Here is a 22,832-nt window from a genome sequence, read left to right on the forward strand (position 1 = left end):
ACCACTCAGCAGCCCCACTTGACATGGAGCCCAGCCAGTAGTCCCACCAAACCACAGAGCACAGGCAGTGGTCTGACCCAACTATAACCCTCATAACAAGCCCTGCCTGCCCACCCCACTCAATACTCAGTGACCTGTCCACAAACCCAGGCTGACCTGACTGGTGAAGGTCTTTTCCTGCCACACAGAACCAATAAAGCCTGGAAAATGAGACAATTTCCTCAAATGCACAGATATCGATACAAGGATACAAGGATCATGAAGAATCCGATAAACCTGATACCACTAAAGGAAACTAATACATCTCCAATAACTGACCTTAAAGAAATTGAAATAGGTGAGCTGGCTGATATGGAATTCAGAATAATCCTCCTGATGTAGTTTAGTGAACCGTAAGAACCACACAGCGAGATGACTCAACAAAATTAAGGAAATAACGCACTAACAAAATGCGATCAACAAAGAAATAGAAACCAACCAAAAAGAAAAACAAAAAAATCCAAAATCTTAGAGTTGAAGAATAACAAAACTGAAGAATTCAATAAAAATCTTCAACATCAGACTAAACCAAGCAGGAGAAAAATCAATGAACTCACTTCTGGGTACCTACCTAAAGAAAATGAAATCAGCATCTTGAAGGGTTGCCTGCTCTTCCATGTTCATTACAGTTTTATTCACAATAGCCAAGATATGGAAACAACCTAAATGTCCATATATATGAATGGATAAAGGAGATACGACTATGCATGGATGTGTATATACGAATATATAGTGAATGTATATAATGGAATATTCTTCAGCCATGAAGAAGGGAATCCTGCCATTTGCAACTTCATGGATGGAACTTGAAGGCATAATGCTAGATGAAATAAATGAGACAGAGAAAGACAAAATACTTTATAATCTCATATGTGAAATTTGAAAAAGAAAAACTCTTAAAAACAGAGTAGAATGGTGGTTAGCAAGGGCTGGAGGTTTGGGGAAATGAAGAGATGTTGGCCAAAGGGTACAAACTTCCACTTATAAGACAATTAAGTTTTGGGGATCTAATATACAGTGTCATTGTTATAGTTAATAATACTGTTTTATACACTAGAAAGTTGCTAACAGAATAGCTCTTAAAGAATCTGACCCAAAAAAAGTAATGGTAATTATGTGACATAATAGAAGTATTAGCTATTATGTTGGTAATCATTTTGCAATATATAAGTGTATCAAATCATCACATTGTACACTTCAAACTTACACCATATTAGGGACGCCTGGGTGACTCAGTCGGTTAGGCATCAGACTTTGGCTCAAGTCATGATCTTACAGTTTGTGAGTTCAGGCCATGTGCTGACAGCTCAGAGCCTGAAGCCTGCTCTGGATTCTGTGACCCCCTTCTCTCTGCCCCTCTCCTGCTCACAATCTGTCTCTGTCTTTCAAAAAATAAAAAAATGTTAAAAAATGTTTAACTTACACAATGTTATATGTCAGTTATACTCAATAAATGCAGGGGAGGAAAAAAAAACAATTCACTACCACTTTCTGCCGACCCATTCCTTGGATTTCAAAATTTGTTCAGAGAGGAGGGACTAGAAAATCTTTCATTTTGATTTTCTAAAACATAAGAAATGCTGATATTTCAAAGACAACAAAAAATATGCTTTCATTTTTGTGCTATCATTATGAAAATCCATATTTTCCCTTCCTTTCCATACCTTTTACTTCATAGCTGGAATGCCTTCGTTTATTCTTTGAATACAAGTTATTCATTTCTCAATGTTTCCATATTCCTTACAATTAAATTTCATAAAAGAATATTTGCTCTTCTCAGATATTTCCTTTCCCTCTTACTATGACATAATATTTCCCTTTTCTCTCATGTTTTCTACAAAAGGGCTAGCTTATTCATTATTGAGAATTATGATGCCTTCTTTTAGAATCGTTTTAGTGTAAGTTCAAATCTCTCAGGCTCAGTTAATGGAAAAACTTAAAGTTTGGGTTTATCAAATCTCTTCTTTATCATTGCAAGAATGCTACCATCAGGAGTAATTCAGAGCTGCAAGTAATCATGTAATGAGTTATATTTCAGTTTGTTCTATTAGGAATTAGCAGAAACAATGCCTATTATGTGCCTGGAAGAAAGCCATCGTTATGAACAAGAACTCTATTTTCCTGATACAACTTTCCAACAGCACCATGGGCTTCATTTTCATTTGTGCCTCCTGATGGCCTCACTGTTCATGTAAATGTCCAACCCTTCCCATTCTGCGTTAAGGTATGTTACCAGGTTAAGCTGGATTTCTTTTCCAGGTCACAGGTTTTCTATTTCTTATGTGGCAAGTCAAGAATTGGGGCACCCTGTCTGTTAATATTTTTATTTTTCTTTTTTTTTTTTTTTTTTTTTTTAATTTATTTATTTAATTTTTTTTTTATTTTTTAATATATGAAATTTACTGTCAAATTGGTTTCCATACAACACCCAGTGCTCATCCCAAAAGGTGCCCTCCTCAATACCCATCACCCACCCTGCCCTCCCTCCCACCCCCCATCAACCCTCAGTTTGTTCTCAGTTTTTAACAGTCTCTAATGCTTTGGCTCTCTCCCACTCTAACCTCTTTTTTTTTTTTTTTTTTCCTTCCCCTCCCCCATGGGTTTCTGTTATGTTTCTCAGGATCCACATAAGAGTGAAACCATATGGTATCTGTCTTTCTCTGTATGGCTTATTTCACTTAGCATCACTCTCTCCAGTTCCATCCATGTTGCTACAAAAGGCCATATTTCATTTTTTCTCATTGCCACGTAGTATTCCATTGTGTATATAAACCACAATTTCTTTATCCATTCATCAGTTGATGGACATTTAGGCTCTTTCCATAATTTGGCTATTGTTGAGAGTGCCGCTATAAACATTGGGGTACAGGTGCCCCTATGCATCAGTACTCCTGTATCCCTTGGATAAATTCCTAGCAGTGCTATTGCTGGGTCATAGGGTAGGTCTATTTTTAATTTTCTGAGGAACCTCCATACTGTTTTCCAGAGCGGCTGCACCAATTTGCATTCCCACCAACAGTGCAAGAGGGTTCCTGTTTCTCCACATCCTCTCCAGCATCTATAGTCTCCTGATTTCTTCATTTTGGCCACTCTGACTGGCGTGAGGTGATATCTGAGTGTGGTTTTGATTTGTATTTCCCTGATAAGGAGCGACGTTGAACATCTTTTCATGTGCCTGTTGGCCATCCGGATGTCTTCTTTAGAGAAGTGTCTATTCATGTTTTCTGCCCATTTCTTCACTGGGTTATTTGTTTTTCGGGTGTGGAGTTTGATGAGCTCTTTATAGATTTTGGATACTAGCCCTTTGTCCGATGTGTCATTTGCAAATATCTTTTCCCATTCCGTTGGTTGCCTTTTAGTTTTGTTGGTTGTTTCCTTTGCTGTGCAGAAGCTTTTTATCTTCATAAGGTCCCAGTAATTCACTTTTGCTTTTAATTCCCTTGCCTTTGGGGATGTGCCAAGTAAGAGATTGCTACGGCTGAGGTCAGAGAGGTCTTTTCCTGCTTTCTCCTCTAAGGTTTTGATGGTTTCCTGTCTCACATTCAGGTCCTTTATCCATTTTGAGTTTATTTTTGTGAATGGTGTGAGAAAGTGGTCTAGTTTCAACCTTCTGCATGTTGCTGTCCAGTTCTCCCAGCACCATTTGTTAAAGAGACTGTCTTTTTTCCATTGGATGTTCTTTCCTGCTTTGTCAAAGATGAGTTGGCCATACGTTTGTGGGTCTAGTTCTGGGGTTTCTATTCTATTCCATTGGTCTATGTGTCTGTTTTTATGCCAATACCATGCTGTCTTGATGATGACAGCTTTGTAGTAGAGGCTAAAGTCTGGGATTGTGATGCCTCCTGCTTTGGTCTTCTTCTTCAAAATTACTTTGGCTATTCGGGGCCTTTTGTGGTTCCATATGAATTTTAGGATTGCTTCTTCTAGTTTCGAGAAGAATGCTGGTGCAATTTTGATTGGGATTGCATTGAATGTGTAGATAGCTTTGGGTAGTATTGACATTTTGACAATATTTATTCTTCCAATCCATGAGCAGGGAATGTCTTTCCATTTCTTTATATCTTCTTCAATTACCTGCATAAGCTTTCTATAGTTTTCAGCATACAGATCTTTTACATCTTTGGTTAGATTTATTCCTAGGTATTTTATGCTTCTTGGTGCAATTGTGAATGGGATCAGTTTCTTCATTTGTCTTTCTGTTGCTTCATTGTTAGTGTATAAGAATGCAACTGATTTCTGCACATTGATTTTGTATCCTGCAACTTTGCTGAATTCATGTATCAGTTCTAGCAGACTTTTGGTGGAGTCTATCGGATTTTCCATGTATAATATCATGTCATCTGCAAAAAGCGAAAGCTTGACTTCATCTTTGCCAATTTTGATGCCTTTGATTTCCTTTTGTTGTCTGATTGCTGATGCTAGAACTTCCAGCACTATATTAAACAGCAGCGGTGACAGTGGGCATCCCTGTCGTGTTCCTGATCTCAGGGAAAAAGCTCTCAGTTTTTCCCCGTTGAGGATGATGTTAGCTGTGGGCTTTTCATAAATGGCCTTTATGATCTTTAAGTATGTTCCTTCTATCCCGACTTTCTCGAGGGTTTTTATTAAGAAAGGGTGCTGGATTTTGTCAAAGGCCTTTTCTGCATCGATTGACAGGATCATATGGTTCTTCTCTTTTTTTTTGTTAATGTGATGTATCACGTTGATCGATTTGCGAATGTTGAACCAGCCCTGCATCCCAGGAATGAATCCCACTTGATCATGGTGAATAATTCTTTTTATATGCTGTTGAATTCGATTTGCTAGTATCTTATTAAGAATTTTTGCATCCATATTCATCAGGGATATTGGCCTGTAGTTCTCTTTTTTTACTGGGTCTCTGTCTGGTTTAGGAATCAAAGTAATACTGGCTTCATAGAATGAGTCTGGAAGTTTTCCTTCCCTTTCTATTTCTTGGAATAGCTTGAGAAGGAGAGGTATTATCTCTGCTTTAAATGTCTGGTAGAACTCCCCTGGGAAGCCATCTGGTCCTGGACTCTTATTTGTTGGGAGATTTTTGATAACCGATTCAATTTCTTCGCTGGTTATGGGTCTGTTCAAGCTTTCTATTTCCTCCTGATTGAGTTTTGGAAGAGTGTGGGTGTTTAGAAATTTGTCCATTTCTTCCAGGTTGTCCAATTTGCTGGCATATAATTTTTCATAGTATTCCCTGATAATTGTTTGTATCTCTGAGGGATTGGTTGTAATCATTCCATTTTCATTCATGATTTTATCTATTTGGGTCATCTCCCTTTTCTTTTTGAGAAGCCTGGCTAGAGGTTTGTCAATTTTGTTTATTTTTTCAAAAAACCAACTCTTGGTTTCGTTGATCTGCTCTACAGTTTTTTTAGATTCTATATTGTTTATTTCTGCTCTGATCTTTATTATTTCTCTTCTTCTGCTGGGTTTAGGCTGCCTTTGCTGTTCTGCTTCTATTTCCTTTAGGTGTGCTGTTAGATTTTGTATTTGGGATTTTTCTTGTTTCTTGAGATAGGCCTGGATTGCAATGTATTTTCCTCTCAGGACTGCCTTCGCTGCATCCCAAAGCGTTTGGATTGTTGTATTTTCATTTTCGTTTGTTTCCATATATGTTTTAATTTCTTCTCTAATTGCCTGGTTGACCCACTCATTCGTTAGTAGGGTGTTCTTTAACCTCCATGCTTTTGGAGGTTTTCCAGACTTTTTCCTGTGGTTGATTTCAAGCTTCATAGCATTGTGGTCTGAAAGTATGCATGGTATAATTTCAATTCTTGTAAACTTATGAAGGGCTGTTTTGTGACCCAGTATATGATCTATCTTGGAGAATGTTCCATGTGCACTCGAGAAGAAAGTATATTCTGTTGCTTTGGGATGCAGAGTTCTAAATATATCTGTCAAGTCCATCTGATCCAATGTATCATTCAGGGCCCTTGTTTCTTTATTGACTGTGTGTCTAGATGATCTATCCATTTCTGTAAGTGGGGTGTTAAAGTCCCCTGCAATGACCACATTCTTATCAATAAGGTTGCTTATGTTTATGAGTAATTGTTTTATATATCTGGGGGCTCGGGTATTTGGCGCATAGACATTTATAATAGTTAGCTCTTCCTGGTGGATAGACCCTGTGATTATTATATAATGCCCTTCTTCATCTCTTGTTACAGCCTTTAATTTAAAGTCTAGTTTGTCTGATATAAGTATGGCTACTCCAGCTTTCTTTTGGCTTCCAGGAGCATGATAAATAGTTCTCCATCCCCTCACTCTCAATCTAAAGGTGTCCTCAGATCTAAAATGAGTCTCTTGTAGACAGCAAATAGATGGGTCTTGTTTTTTTATCCATTCTGATACCCTATGTCTTTTAGTTGGCGCATTTAATCCATTTACATTCAGTGTTATTATAGAAAGATATGGGTTTAGAGTCATTGTGATGTCTGTATGTTTTATGCTTGTAGTGATGTCTCTGGTACTTTGTCTCACAGGATCCCCCTTAGGATCTCTTGTAGGGCTGGTTTCGTGGTGACAAATTCCTTCAGTTTTTGTTTGTTTGGGAAGACCTTTATCTCTCCTTCTATTCTAAATGACAGACTTGCTGGATAAAGGATTCTCGGCTGCATATTTTTTCCGTTTAGCACACTGTAGATATCGTGCCAAGCCTTTCTGGCCTGCCAAGTTTCAAAGGAGAGATCAGTCACGAGTCTTATAGGTCTCCCTTTATATGTGAGGGCACGTTTATCCCTTGCTGCTTTCAGAATTTTCTCTTTATCCTTGTATTTTGCCAGTTTCACTATGATATGTCGTGCAGAAGATCGATTCAAGTTACGTCTGAAGGGAGTTCTCTGTGCCTCTTGGATTTCAATGCCTTTTTCCTTCCCCAGTTCAGGGAAGTTCTCAGCTATAATTTGTTCAAGTACCCCTTCAGCACCCTTCCCTCTCTCTTCCTCCTCTGGGATACCAATTATGCGTATATTATTTTTTTTTAGTGTATCACTTAGTTCTCTAATTTTCCCCTCATACTCCTGGATTTTTTTATCTCTCTTTCTTTCAGCTTCCTCTTTCTCCATAACTTTATCTTCTAGTTCACCTATTCTCTCCTCTGCCTCTTCAAGCCGAGCCATCGTGGATTCCATTTTGTTTTGCAATTCGTTTAAAGCGTTTTTCAACTCCTCGTGACTGTTCCTTAGTCCCTCGATCTTTGTGGCAAGAGATTCTCTGCTGTCCTGTATACTGTTTTCAAGCCCAGCGATTAATTTTATGACTATTATTCTAAATTCACTTTCTGTTATATTATTTAAATCCTTTTTGATCAGTTCATTAGCTGTTGTTATTTCCTGGAGATTCTTCTGAGGGGAATTCTTCCGTTTGGTCATTTTGGAGAGTCCCTGGCGTGGTGAGGACCTGCAGTGCACTTCCCCTGTGCTGTGGTGTATAACTGGAGTTAGTGGGCGGGGCCGCAGTCCGACCCGATGTCTGCCCCCAGCCCACCGCTGGGGCCACAGTCAGACTGGTGTGTGCCTTCTCTTCCCCTCTCCTAGGGGCGGGATTCACTGTGGGGTGGCGTGTCCCATCTGGGCTACTTGCACACTGCCAGGCTTGTGTTGCTGGGGATCTGGCGTATTAGCTGGGGTGGGTAGGCAAGGTGCACGGGGGCTGGAGGGGCAGGCTTAGCTCGCTTCTCCTTAGGTGATCCACTTCAGGAGGGGCCCTGTGGCAGCGGGAGGGAGTCAGATCCGCTGCCGGAGGTTTGGCTCCGCAGAAGCACAGAGTTGGGTGTTTGCGCGGAGCGAGCAAGTTCCCTGGCAGGAACTGGTTCCCTTTGGGATTTTGGCTGGGGGATGGGCGGGGGAGATGGCGCTGGCGCCTTTGTTCCCCTCCAAGCTGAGCTCTGCCGTCCGGGGGCTCAGCAGCTCTCCCTCCCTTTGTCCTCCAGCCTTCCCGCTTTCCGCGCAGAGCTGTTAACTTATGACCTCCCAGACGCTAAGTCGCGCTTGCTGTCGGAACACAGTCTGTCCGGCCCCTCCGCTTTTGCCAGCCCGACTCGGGGGCTCCGCTTGGCCGGCGAGCCGCCCCTCCGCCCCGGCTCCCTCCCGCCAGTCCGTGGAGCGCGCACCGCCTCGCCGCCCTTCCTACCCTCTTCCGTGGGCCTCTGGTCTGCGCTTGACTCCGGAGACTCCCTTCTGCTAATCCTCTGGCGGTTTTCTGGGTTCTTTAGGCAGGTGTAGGTGGAATCTAAGTGATCGGCAGGACGCGCTGTGAGCCCCGCGTCCTCCTACGCCGCCATCTTCCGGAACCCCCAATATTTTTATTTTTCTAACAAATTTAAGAGAAATACCTTAAAGTTACTAATGTCTGACTGTCATTCTTCCCTAATTTCTATGCCACTAGAAGTATCCTATGTTTTATACTTCTTGGATACAACTCTCATATCACCACTTAACCTCATATCTCATTTCATTTAGTAATGTTTCTTTTGGATCTTAGGATACTGCTCTCCACATTGTTTTGGACTTTATGTTCTCAGATAATGGATCCCCAAATCAGTTAACTTGAAGCATGCCACAACATATGATAAAATGAGTAACCTTGCAACCATTTTAACAAGGACTTTCTGAATGAAAGATTTTGTTAAGTGTGGTAAATCTAATGGGGTTATATACCTCCAACCTGAAATATTAAATTATGGAATAAAATGAATGTGGTCATGACCCACTAATTGCTCTTATTTGCTTTGTCATAGATACTGACCCTTCATATTCTATTACAATGTGCTATACAAGTTACTTTTATCATATATCATTAGTGTCTTCTGATTATTAATCCCTGGGTAATGGTTTCTTTGTATTGTTTTCCTTTTCCTTCTCAGAATCCCTTGAGTGTGCAATTAATTAAATGATATAAGAACACTCATTTTTAGCATGTAAAATTAACAATGAAATATCCCCTTACCTACTGGATATAACAACACTTTTATCAGATTTTCCTGGATTTTTTTTCCATTTCCATTTCCAAATGTAAAGAATATAAAAATGAATTTCACTTGAAATTCATTAGTATTAATAATAGATATAACCTAGATGTGTTCATAGTAAGGCTAGAGAATTTATCTTATCAAAAATAAAATCAAATATAGTAGTATCCAAATCTAGAACTGGTCTAAGTTCAAACTTACACACAAGGGTGAGGTGAAAAGTGGAAAATTTACAAAAACACACCATATATTCCACCTTTTTGCATTAAGTTACAACTTAAAGTCCTTTTTCTTTCAATTTCTTACTAAAACGATATTGTCTAGGCTTTGAGTACACTCCTAATTCATCATTAGCTACTTTTTTTTCTTTTTGCCTTTTCACATCCTAGAAGAAAATATGGGAAAACACAGGAATTAAGGTAAATGCTTAAGAGTTCGGATCTTTTATTTTTAACTGGAAATTAAGGTAATTTTGTGGTAATCAAAGGCAGATATTTATAAGAAGCTTGATTTTTTTCTTTTTGGTTAAACATTTTACTCTTTTTTGGTATAGAAATACAAAAATGTATAAAAGGTACCTATTTACAAAATGCACCTAAATCTGTCCACTGCTTTTTTTATTATATAAATTTAATATAGCAATGTATAAGTTGAGGAAAAAAGACTAATGAAATGATCTTTAGAAAGAGAAATATTCAGTCTATGACCATTATTTTACTACATTTTATGTATCAATTTTTTGTCTAATTATACCTTCCTAGAGAAATATTTTTCCATTCATTAATTTTAAAAAATAGTTATGAAGATGGTGATTACAAGAATAGATGTTAAAAGGAATACATTACTTCCATTTAACAGCCAATAAACACAAAGCAGCTTTAGACAGAAGGTATCATGAATTACATTAAATACTTTCTCACTTGATTCTGGAAATCACTGTGATATTCAGACAACCTTCTGAACTAGGTCAAATTTTATTTTATTTTTTTAAATCAAACGAGGAGAAAACTATTAAAGAAGCAATACACAATTTTTCTGGGCAGGCATAAATTTTGACATGAGAACCATGAAAAAGAAATAAACATAAAATGGTAGAAATTTTAGGTATATAGTAGATATTAAAAGACAGTTGAAGAGTTGACTGTATTAGGAAAGAAAGTCATTACCAGCAGTCCAAAGTTTCACAGATAAAGATAATTCTGAAGAAAAGAAAATGCATTTTGTTTTTGCTTACTTGTTTTGTTTGTTTCTTAGGGATCGTGTTTTTAATTGTAAATTCCATAAGGAAATAGCCCAACTGGTCTACAATCTGGCTAACAAAACATTCTAAAGGAGAAGGAGGAAGAGGACTCTTGATATAGATCTTATAAACAATATAGCTAATTTCTAAAATGTTTTAGGGTATTGAAAACCATTATTTAAAATGTGGTTGTTAAGAGTATGTTTTTGAATTTACAGAACAATTTCTCCCTTTATATTTGTTTGTGTTGCAAAGTTTTTCTTACTCTTTAAAGCTATCCATTATCGTAATTACTGTGTTAAAAGTAAAATCTAAATAACTACATACCTTCCTTAATTTTGTAGGGAGGATTTTAGCTTTATGTACAAGATTGGACAAATGATCTCTGAAGTTTCTTTTTAGTCTAAGAAGCTGTGACTATGTTCTATGATTTTCAGGCCCATCTGCAATTTTCCGATTTGCCACCCAAATGGCATAGGTTTTGAATTATGTTCTTATTGCTGCCATTTACGAAGCAATAACATATATTCTAGTGAGTCTTAAACATGTTGTGTCATGTGCCCTTTAAAAAAAAAAAAAAGTGTGCCCTCTTTACACACAATTCCGTAGAATTAAAGTGCATTCGTGAATGTTCTGAAATCTATTCGTGTATTCGAGGCTAAGATCTTATACTGGATATTCAGTAGGATAGAATTAAAAAGAACAAAGGTGTAGTATTTAAATGGTTTTGGATTCAGTTCCCAACTGAATTACTAACAATACTTCTCCACTTGGCTATGAACCTGTAAACTTCATAGTAACACAAATGCCTAGATCTCACCCAAATATTCAAATGAATTGTCTGGGCTGTGTGTTGGGTATTTATCTTTGTTAAAAATTTACCAACTTTAGAAAGCTAGGATTTAGATACACATCCCAGACAAACTCTTTAATCTGAACCTCAATTTCCCTCTCTAAAAAATGAGGATTGTAATATTCCACTCGAAGTTTGCTGTAGATAAGAACATTTATGTAAATCTCCAAACAGTACATTGTATATTGTTGGTGATCAATGAATGTTAGCTTCTCATTCTCCTTGCTCTTACTGACTCTAATAGCTAATCTGGACCATTTTTTTTTTTTTTTAACTCTTTGTGTAGCTTTGTTAAAACCGATAAGAGAAATGAGGAACCATTCAATCCACACGGACTTCATTCTTTTGGGTCTGACAAATGACCCTGAACTGCAGGTTGTAATTTTCCTCTTTCTATTTTTTACCTACTTGTTGAGTGTGACAGGAAACTTAACCATCATCACTCTCACTCTGCTGGATTCCCACCTAAAGATACCAATGTATTTCTTCCTACGGAATTTCTCCTTTTTAGAAATCTCATTCACAACTGTTTGTATTCCAAGGTTCCTGGTGAGCCTTGTGACAAAGGACAGGACTATTTCCTATATGAGCTGTATGACTCAGTTATTTTTTTTTATCTTTTTGGGAGTAACTGAATTTTACCTTCTGGCTGCTATGTCCTTCGATCGTTATGTGGCTATATGTAAACCTCTGCATTATACCACCATCATGAGCAACAAAGTTTGCTACCAACTTGTACTCAGCTCTTGGGTAACTGGATTCTTGGTCATCTTTCCTCCAATAATCTTGGGACTCAAGTTGGAATTTTGTGCTTCCAACGTCATTGATCATTTTATTTGTGATTCTTCTCCCATCCTGCAGATCTCTTGTTCAGATACACATTTCCTAGAGCTAATGTCATTTTTCTTGGCCGTGATGACACTAATGGTCACACTGATGTTAGTGATTCTCTCCTACGGCTACATCATCAAGACAATTCTCAAATTCCCTTCTGTTCAGCAAAGGACTAAAGCCTTTTCTACCTGTTCTTCCCACATGATTGTAGTTTCCATCTCTTATGGTAGCTGCATCTTCATGTACATAAAACCATCAGCAAATGACAGAGTGACTTTAAGCAAAGGAGTAGCTGTGCTCAATACCTCAGTTGCCCCCTTACTGAATCCCTTCATTTATACATTAAGAAACCAGCAAGTGAAACAGGCCTTTAAGGATATGGTCCAGAAAGTCTTATTTGCTTCAAACAAATGAGAAAATTCTAAAAAAGTATGAAGGGAAAAATGAATGAAAATGTTGCCCTTTTAATCTTATTTTGTCTTACTCTGTACATATTTCCAAATTATATTAGCAATTTCAGCCCACTTTGGGACTCCTTCCATGCTATTATTTCTGGCTAGAAATTCTATTCCACAAATCTGTTTCTTTATTGATTTCAGAAATGCAGAATTTTAAATGTGATTATTTTTCACAGATCATACTGTATGAAACAAATGTATAATCAGTCTCTGTATGAACTTTCATGTTAGAAGCCTTTCCAGAATATGGCATGTAAATGGAATGTTTGTGATAGGAATCATATTTTTAGGACAAAAATGAATATTTGAAACAGATCACAAAGTCAATTTTCAATCAAGAAAACAGTTCACTGATAATAGATAGCATTTTATGCTATGGAGAATATTATGTTTCATAAATGTCATTTTTTAATGTGTGAGCACATTGCACAAATTATAAAGTCAAAGAAAATTTATAATAATTTTACAAAATGCTTTTCTTTCTGTAAGATAATAAATTTTGATCCTTGTATATGTCATAAATGAGAAAATAATAATCAGATTCTATATGATCCCAACTGAAAATGTTCATTAAATTTCTAAAATTTTGAATTCCTGAAAGAGATGTTTACCTATGCCAGTGAATTGAATTACAATGTAAGAATTTATTTCATTGCCTTACTTTAGAGGTTAAAGTATATTCTACCTGTTCCACAGAATTTTCCTGATTAAATAAATCTATTTTCTGTATCAAAAACATTTCTTATTTGAATGTAATGATCATTTTCCCATAAATGCTAAATTGCCCTTTTTTTTTTTTTTTTAAGTAGGCTTCATGCCCAGCACGGAGCCCAATATGGGGCTTGAAGTCATGACCCTGAGATCAAGACCGGAGCTGAGATCAAGAGTCAGACACTTAACCAAATGAACCACCCAAGCACACCTAAAATGCACTTTTAATATTCTATTCCAGTTAATTGAGCCTTTCTTTGGTGATGTTACTGGTAATAACAGCAATATAGAATAAATTCTCAGAAAAATCAGGAAATTCTTCTTCTTGTTAACCAAGTTGTTTTAATGTAAAGTATTGCTATACTTTGAAGAAATGTGAGAAAGAAAATGTGAAAACATTAATTCACATTCCCTAAGATAAAGACTGATGTGTATAACTTATTGAAGGAAAAAAATCAAATGAACGTCAGAGGTCAAATTCAGAGTCTCTGCAGAAGATAATTATATTGCCTCTAAAATGGGCTTATACAAAATATATTAATACTTGCATTTGAAGTTCTATTATTTCCTTTTTGGCATAATCTCCTATATTATTCTTTGGAATTTTTAATTGGTCTACAGGAGTATCTGAGAGTAGGGGAAAATATCTCTTAGAGCCTATTCTCTTGGAAACTTATGTGAGGTTAACAATTTAGCTCTGTTCATAAAACAAAAATGAAAGCATACATGATGACATGAGTTTGAAAATATGTTCTATACTATAACCCCATATGTTAGTCAATAATAAACATAAGGTGCAAAATATTTCTCTTTGACATATAGAATGCCTGTCAAAATCAAAACTAAATTTTAGTGTATTTATACCTAGTTGCTCTGTGAAAAAATAGCTAAAATACTTAAGTATTTCCTAAAATTATTTCAAGATTGATTACTAAAATCATGAGAGGATGAAAATATAAAACACAATTTAATTAAAAAAATAGCTACCCAAGGCTATGTTTAAAATTAAGTCTAGGACAAGTATGTATTTTATAGTAAGTAGATCTGAATGTCTGGCAAATGAACATTTCCACATACAGTAACAGTGGAGATAGTATTACAATGCAAGATATGAAGAAGTATTTACGATCTAGTATTAATTCCAAGATCAGTCTGTATTTGCAATCAAATAGTTGATTAACTGCATATAAAAATGTAATACAGGGGAACCTGGGCAGCTGTGTCAGTTGAGTGTCTGACTCTTGAGTGTCAGACTCTTGATTTCAGCTCAGGTCATGATCCCAGGGTCATGGGATCAAGCCTCACGTGGAGCTCCACACTGAGTATGGAGCCTACTTAAGATTCTCCACCCCCCCCACCCCGTCCCTATCCTGCTCATACTTTCTCAAATAAACTTTTTAAAAAGTGTGATATAAACACTATATACAAGTAGAATACTTAGACCTAAAGCAGTTTAAGCCTTACACAAGTTATTAAATGGACATATTCTTTAAATTTATGGAAAATATAGCAGCTATCAAGTTTTGCAAATATATGTAGTATATTGAGCCACTTATTAATTGGTAGAACTACGAAGATAGAATGCACTCAGAAAACGAACTCTAAGAACAGAAACTAAAACTGTTGAATTAAATGGTGTAAATTCTTTGGCACTAATTGGGGCCCATTATTCATGTTAGATTGCAAACAACGCTGGTAGCAAGGTGTAGTTTCTAAATACTATTTCCCACTGAAAGGAACCAGGTCTTCTTGGAGAAAGAACTCTTTCCACCTTAGGGGTAGGAAACATATGAACTGAGCCTGGAACATCTTTTTGTGCCAGAAGAAAAGGAAGCAAATATATATCATGAGGACACAGGAACCAATTTGGATTGTACCTACTAGCCTAAAATGAGACAATTCGAGCATAAAAAATATAATAATGACTGTAACATATAGAAACCTATCAAATATATAAAAATCCCTGAGTGTATAGCATTATAAAAGGAAAACGACTGATCATCAGTGGAAGTTGCCAGGACATCAAATTACTACAACAAAACATTGATAGCCGAGAGGAGGAATCAAATGTTTATCCTCTCTGCCTGTATATAATGTACTTCAGGTAATCAAATAGTTTATCAAAAAAGTTGTGAATTCCCAGAAATACAAAATAAAACAGTGGTTTGGACCTCTTTAACCCTCAGTCTTCCACTCTACCAGCTGAGCTATCAAAGGATACAACGGTTTGGACCTCTTAATGCAAGAATAGATCTAGACAATGTGTCAGTATGTACTAAAAATGATTTGTGAAATACTGATGGTGATATTTATAATAGAGATATCAGGGTGCCAAGACTGATACACTGATCAATCTACGTATTACTGAAAGTAGGTCAAGCAGACATTACAAGTCTCATGATGTAATTCAATAAGAAGCATATAGCTTCCTCTATCAACTTTTTGCTAAAAATACAAATCTAGATGTAATCAATAAATATAATTAGCATATAAGCGGTAATTTGGTAATGAAAAAACAAGTCTATAAGGAAGCAATCATTTAACCAAGGACATTATACACTACAAATGCTGTCATTTATCCGTCAATGCAAGGGGGGAAAAAATAAAAGGACTATAAGGGAATAAAAAAAGTTGTAAGTAACAAAACAACCAAATATGATGTGTGGATTTTGATTCAAACACCTTAATTGTGAAAAAATACACACTGGATATGAGAATCTATTACAATTTATTGATAATGCTGATATTGGCCTGATGGTAGGTAAAAGAAAATTTTCTTAGCAGTTAGATGCACCTACTGATAAACTTGGGCATAAGATGCAATGAATTTATGGGTGAAACAGTAGAAGATGAAATGCCAACCAAAACATAGAAGAGTAAGGGGAAATAGAGAAAAATAATTTTAATATGTTTATAATTATTATATCTTGTCTCCTTATGTGAATCTTTAAAAATTCCCATTCGAGAGTGACTTAAAACCTAGATTACTGGATCATTTTCTACAAAATTTATCTGCTTGTTGAGATTGGGGTAAAAATCATTGCTCGTGAGTGGCTACGTATAAGACAAGCACACTGCCCTGTTTCCTCCATCTGCCACTGAGTTAGCTCACTTTGGTAATATGTCCTCACCTAGAGATTTCAGAAATGTTCAGGTTCTAATTTAGCAGGTAAATCAGACCCGTTTAAACAAACTCATCTTCGCCATGTTCTTCAATCTACTTTTATCATGAATGAAGCAAATTTTTATACTTGTCTGACTTCTGCGCCTAGTTCCCAATTTGTTTGGAACACATATTGAGGAAACATGTGATTAATACCAACTAGCAGCCATGTTATGGTTTGGAAAACTAATATCATGGACAACATTTACATATATGACCAGGTTGAGAGAGAGCCCAGAAGATTAACCAGACTTGTATAGAAAATGATGTGTCACCTTTGGTTAAACAAGTCAGAAATCACGATGTGACAGCACTTATATAAATTTAGATACTGAGCTCTTGCTATTCAGAAGTTAAACTCTATTCCCCCATCTTAGTGTTGTAGGTAGGCTAAGAAACTCCCATGTGGAGAAAAAAGCAAAGATTAAATCTTAACTGAAGTATATGTATCTCCTAGATTTAAGCTGATGAATTAGTAGCCTAGGTTATGGCAGAACCAAAAAATCAGAGAAGCTAAATATTTTAGAAATCCGAAGTTAAACCATACCCATAGGGTGAGGATGGCTGCCCCAGTGCTTTTGCCTGATTGAAATTTGGAAGGTTGCTAAACACTTTTGGTACAAATGGGGACTGAACTTGGAGAACCTCTCTCTTAAGCACTCTAAGATCTTGAGATATTCATGCAGGGCCCTTTCGTCTCCTTATGGACTCACAGTAGGAGGCTCTGTCATGAAACAGACAATTAACACCAAGAAAAAAGCCTAGAACCAGGTTTTCCTCAGTGAAGCTGAAGATCCAGGTTATTAGGCCATTTTCCTTTTTTCCTCTTCTCTTGCTTTTACTTCTTTTTCCATTCCCATTTGTTATTTCTATATCTTAGTGGTAATCTGATTTTTTTATCTTATTTTTATAGTATATTAACCATTTATATTAATATCATTTATTATTAACATAGTATTAATAATGCATATGTATATATATAATGCATCCCATGTTACTTTTATCTTTGTACATTGTTTATGATATAAATCTTTCTCAATTTTAGTACTGGAAGATATTTCTTGGGATGTTCCTTGAAATCATCTTGCTGCCCCTGGAAAAGCAGATGCATTTACTTGAACAGAATCTTTCCAAAAATCAATAAAACTAGCTTTAAATCCTAAAACTCTTGCTAGTAAGCGATAGAACATTTTTCTAAACTTGGATTTCTCTACATTTCTCCAGTATAAATTATGACTATAAATATAATTTGCAGGGATATTTTCAGGTTTCTCAGTATTATAAATTTTCAATAAATTGTGACTTTCCTTCAATTTCATTCAGAAATTTTTAAACAGATATTTTAACAGGATAGCTCCTACAAGCCATGTCTTTCATCCTTTGTTCACAAATTAATGTCAAATGTTACTTTTGTATTTTTTACCTTCACATAAAAATTCTCATTTTGCATTGTCAGAAGTATCAAATCACCATATTGGAAGGTTATGTACTATGGGATTAATAATTGTCTCAGTACCAGGAATAACGTATTTTAGCATGTGGAATAAAGACATTCCCCAAGGCGTTTGCCATCTAGAGTGGAACAAAGACAAGAAACTTGACATTGTAGTTTGATAAGAGTTATGAGAGCAGGAGCTAGGTGGTGATGATAGTATAATGGGTAGGACTCACCAGGCTTGGTGGTGGTAGTGGAACAGTAAGATAAAGATTCCTTGTGGGAATGTCATTTCAAGGGGAGAACCCTGAGGATGCAGTAGAAAAAGGGGGGGAAACCCCTGCCTACACAGGCCACAACGTGAGTGTGGCCTGAAGTAAAAGAACAAGGATCAAAGGAAGTTTTAATAAGATGAACTGTAGAAGTTGGGGGAAAATTTAACTAAATGCTGATTTTTCTTTGAGAGTTATCAGGTGCATATTTTTGACTCTTGAAATGACTAAAGATTTTTTTTTAATGCTTATTCATCGTTGAGAGGTACAGACAGAGAGAGACCGAGACAGAGTATGTGAGCAGGGGAGGAGCAGAGAGAGAGAGAGAGAGAGAGAGAGAGAGAGAGAGAGAGAGACAGAATCTGAAGCAGGCTCCAGGCTCTGAGCTGTCAACACAGAGCCTGATGCGGGGCTCGAACTCATGAACCACGAGATCATGACCTGAGCCAAAGTCGGACATTTAACTGACTGAGACACCCAGGCGCCCCTGAAATGACTAAAGATTTCATTTTTAAAAAGCAAATCATTGTATTGATATTAATATTCATATGTTCTCTCTTCTCCATTTGTAGTATATTTGGCTTGCTGGTTATTTATCACTCTTCTAGCCTTATTAGTTCCCTTGGACCTGATGCGATCTGTTTGCTTAATTTAAATACCCTACATTCAAGATGTAACATTTCATTTAGTATGTCAGTATCAATCTGTTTTATGTCATTTCAATGCAGGCTTTAATTCCTTAGTAGGAATTACTAGTGCCTTTCTCCCTTCATCTTAATTTATGTCCCTTTGACAGTTTTTAAATAAATGATATTGGATTGGATCCATCCAACAAAATATGTGAATCTTGGTGATTTTAAAGCTTCATCAGTAAATGCTTTTTTGAAATTTTAAATCTTTATGAATATTCCTTGTTTTAAAATATATTTTGAGTTTTGAAATTTTTTTTGCTTGTTACACTTAGAAAAGTATTGATTCTTTTTAATATTATTTCTCGTCCTGAGTAGGTTTTTTCTGGAGGAATGATGTGTACTATCGCACCAATATTTTATGATACATTTCCCAATCCTTTCAGCATTGGTAAAAGAAAGGTTAAGAGTGAGGTCATGCTTAGATTTCCTGAATCAAGTATTCTCATTTTTTCTTAATAAAGATTATCATTCTCAAAGAGGTTGGCTTATAAGGAGAGGCAAAGGGTGACTCAATTAGAGTCAGTGCTGAATGGAAACCCAAGTCTAGATCGGGAAGAGACAAAATGGGATAAAAATTGAAAATATGCTTAGGAATCCTGACTTCAACATTCCCCTAGTTCTTTGAGAACAACATAAATCTTTTGACTAAGTCATTAAAGGTTTGTTTCACCTCTTTGTCCCTCAGAGTATAAATAAATGGATTTAACATGGGGGAAATGGAAGAAGTATAGACACTCCCTTATTAATGGTCATTTCATCTTTTGCTGAAGGTTTGATAGAGACAAAGAAGCAGCTGCCATAGGTTATAGAAACCCCAATAATGTGGGAAGAATAGGTAGAAAAAGCTTTTGTCCTTTGCTGGGCAGAGGGGAATCTTAGAGTTGTTCTGATGGTATACAGGTAGAGCAAAATCACACACACACACACACACACACACACACACACACACACACACACACACACGAGTCATGATGAAGACTAACACACAGCAGACAATAACCATCTGCTCAAGGAACCATATGCCTGAGCATGAGACTTTCAGAATAGGGTTAGAATCACAGGCAAAGTGGTCACAGAATTCCAGGTCCAATCCCAAGCTAAGTGATGGGAAATGGTCAAAGTATTCATCCAACAGCAGAAGATAAGCCTTTTGCACACCCTGTGGTTCATGATGGTCATGTAACAAAGGGGTTTGCAGATGGCTACGTATCGATCAAAGAGCATGGAGGCAAGGAGAAAAAAAATCTGTTACACCAAAAAGATCTTTAAAGAAAATGTTTCATGCACAAGCATTATACGGAATAGTCCTATCACCTGTTGATATACTGTACAAGAACCTAGGAATACAAGCAGAAGTGAATAAGATTTCTAAGAAGGAAAATTTTTGGAGAAAAAAGTACATTGCAGTTTTAAGGTGAGAATCCATTAATATGAGAATGATGACGGTCAGGCTTCTGGTTACCCTCAACATGTAGGTGATAAGTAGAAATATAAAAATGAGAATCTGTAGTTGAGTGTTATCTGTCAATCCCAGAAGGATGCAACTGGTTAGGGAAGTATGGTTTCTGATTCCTAGGTCCTGACTTCTGCCCAATATTCAGGTAAAACTGAGGGACTTAAGAGCTGAGAATAGGATAGAAACAAGGTTACAATGGGTTTGTTTAGAAAAGCCAAACAATGTACTTTACACATAGTATTTTGTTTTCTTTGATAATGAACATTTTTTTTAATAATTCATGCTCTCAGTTCTGTTGTCATGTCATTTAATATGCTTGAAACTTAGCTTTCAAAAATTTTGACCACAATTTGTAGTAAGATACACATTTTACAGTCCAGTGTATATGCACACATAGATACACACACTTGCATATTACTGAAATTAAAAAATGTCCAAAAAAAAATCTACCTTGCTCTCTGATGCTTTCTATTCTAATTTATCTCATCAAAAATAAATGCAAAATCACCAAGTTGACTTCATATTCTACTAAATGGTCATGATCTATATTTGAGAAAAATAAATCTAGGGATTCTTTATAGTCCAAGTAAAACAATTTTTTATGATTTTGAAGTTTACACTGGACTTTAACCATTAGAATAGATTTATTCTTCGAAGCCTGATGGCAATGAAATCATAAACTTCAGGGAATCTTTTTTTCTAAGAATATTTCCCTTATCACTAATTGAAATTTTACTCCGTTTCAATATCTGCTTGAAGCTTTTTTTTTTACTGGATAAATGGGAAGCACATGAGAAGTGGTTATGGCACTTCTATATGTTTCTATATCCATCTACCAAGCAGCTAAGGACACTGTTCCACTGCCATGACCAAACCTAAAATTAATCTACAAAAGACCTTTTCCATATAAAAAAATTATTTCCTAAGGGCACCTTGGTGACTCAGTCAAGCATCTAACTTTTGTTTTCGGCTCAGGTCATGATCTCACTGTTCATGAGTTCCAACCCCATGTCAAGCTCTGTGCCAACAGCATGGAACCTGCTTAGGATATTCTCTCTCGCTCTCGCTCTCGCTCTCTCCCTCTGCCCCTCCCCTGCTTTCTCACTCTCTCTCAAAATAAAAAAATACACTTTTTAAAAAATAAAATAAATTCTTTCCCAGATCTTTCCCATGATTTTCTCAAATTTTTGTTGCCCTTATCTGATTTTTACTGATTGTCCCACTTTGGCACAAAACAGAGAACATTTTGATACATACCAAATTCACTAATAAGTGAGAAAATGTTTTGTACACAACTGAAGAATAGCCTTAATGCTTTGTAATTCAGTCTATTTGTCTGACTGAAATACTTAGACCTTCTTAGCAAGTCACTGATGTTATAATCAGCTCTGAGTATTAAATGCATTCACCAATCGAACTTCTATCCTTAGCTTCTAATAATTTTCTCTGATTCCTGACTTCCAACCATTTCCTTATGATACAGCTCCTGAACACACCACTCCACTGAAACTATTCTTGATGAGTTTCCCTGATATTTAAGTACCGGTGAAGTGTAGCCATTTTATTTGCACTTTTCCTTGTCAATCACTCCTTTTTATGAGGTTCTTGACACATATCCACACTCCTGGTTGGGTCCCCCCCCCCCACCCACCCTTCTATTTTCTCTTTTGTAATTATCTCTTCCCCTACTCACCTTTGGAACACTGATATTTCTCACACCTCATCCCTAAATCCTCTTAGCTGCTTCTGTATGTGCTTTTCCTGAAAACTGATTAAATCCCATGACTTCAACTTAGCACATAAAATTTGATGTTTCAAAATGTGCATTTTGATAATGATCTTTGAATGTTAGACACCTGCCCCTGGAAATTTTACATTCCCTCTAGATGAATTTGTTCAAAACGGATTGCCCCATTTTCTGTATTTCTATTGATCCTTGTCTTACTCTGCTATACAAAGACCAAAACCTAAAGTTTATTGCTATATATTAACAATTGATATCAAGCTATATTGTTTCTTAGTTTAGACTTCTCTTGAAATTCTCTTGACATTGCCAGTACTTTCACTTAGTTTTGCTGTTTCCCTGACTCTAACAAGGGGTAAGTTTTGTTTGGTGAGATAGAGCTACAAAGATGGACTCTAAAAACACACCATAGTGAGAGCCAGTTATGTGGTAGTCATCTTACATGGACTACCTGCCTGGAAAAAACAGTGTCATCTAATCATCTATGGTTTTCCCCTCCCCATTTCTCCATCTGTTTGCTGATTCTGACCTGTAACTGGCTCTTAGGGACTCATTCCTGTATCCTGCTTGGATCTTCAAAGGAGTTTTTCCAAATCACAACAAACCACATTTATGACCTTTCTATGTGGTTTGTTACTCCCTATGCTTAATAGACGATTTAAAAAAAAAGTGTCAGAAATACGATTTCTATGTTGTTTAATGTAATAACCACAAAATTAAAGGAGTCTGATATAGAGTTAAAGATAATATTTGCCCTCAGACCTAGATCATGTTATATTGTTTATTATGTTGACTCAATTTTAAAACTAATCTGACACCTCTTACTTTTTCCATATCCCTGACTCTAATTTAGGGAATTCTTTTTGGCTTTTATGTTTGGTGGGGAAAATATTCTGAGTGGCATTTAAATCACACCATGCCCGATCTGTCAGCCCATATATAATACCTACAT

The 22,832-nt window shown here is 36.4% G+C and overlaps 1 protein-coding gene and 1 pseudogene across 1 annotated transcript; one reads left to right on the forward strand and one right to left on the reverse strand.

Moving 5' to 3' along the window:
* Positions 1–11,389: 11,389 nt before the first annotated feature.
* Positions 11,390–12,363, forward strand: LOC102953000 (olfactory receptor 6C75-like). The gene has a single exon (XM_007081450.2). The coding sequence runs from the start codon at positions 11,425–11,427 to the stop codon at positions 12,361–12,363; it is 939 nt and encodes a 312-aa protein (XP_007081512.1). The 5' UTR covers positions 11,390–11,424.
* A 6,930-nt stretch (positions 12,364–19,293) lies between these two features.
* LOC102968849 lies at positions 19,294–19,904 on the reverse strand (annotated as a pseudogene).
* Between the last annotated feature and the right edge of the window lie 2,928 nt (positions 19,905–22,832).

Source organism: Panthera tigris, chromosome B4 (assembly GCF_018350195.1).
Source record: "Panthera tigris isolate Pti1 chromosome B4, P.tigris_Pti1_mat1.1, whole genome shotgun sequence".
In the NCBI taxonomy this organism is placed as follows: domain Eukaryota; kingdom Metazoa; phylum Chordata; class Mammalia; order Carnivora; family Felidae; genus Panthera; species Panthera tigris.

Coding starts and splice junctions, on each gene's coding strand:
- LOC102953000 (XM_007081450.2), top strand. CDS start 11,425: ATGAGGAACCATTCAATCCACACGGACTTCATTCTTTTGGGTCTGACA.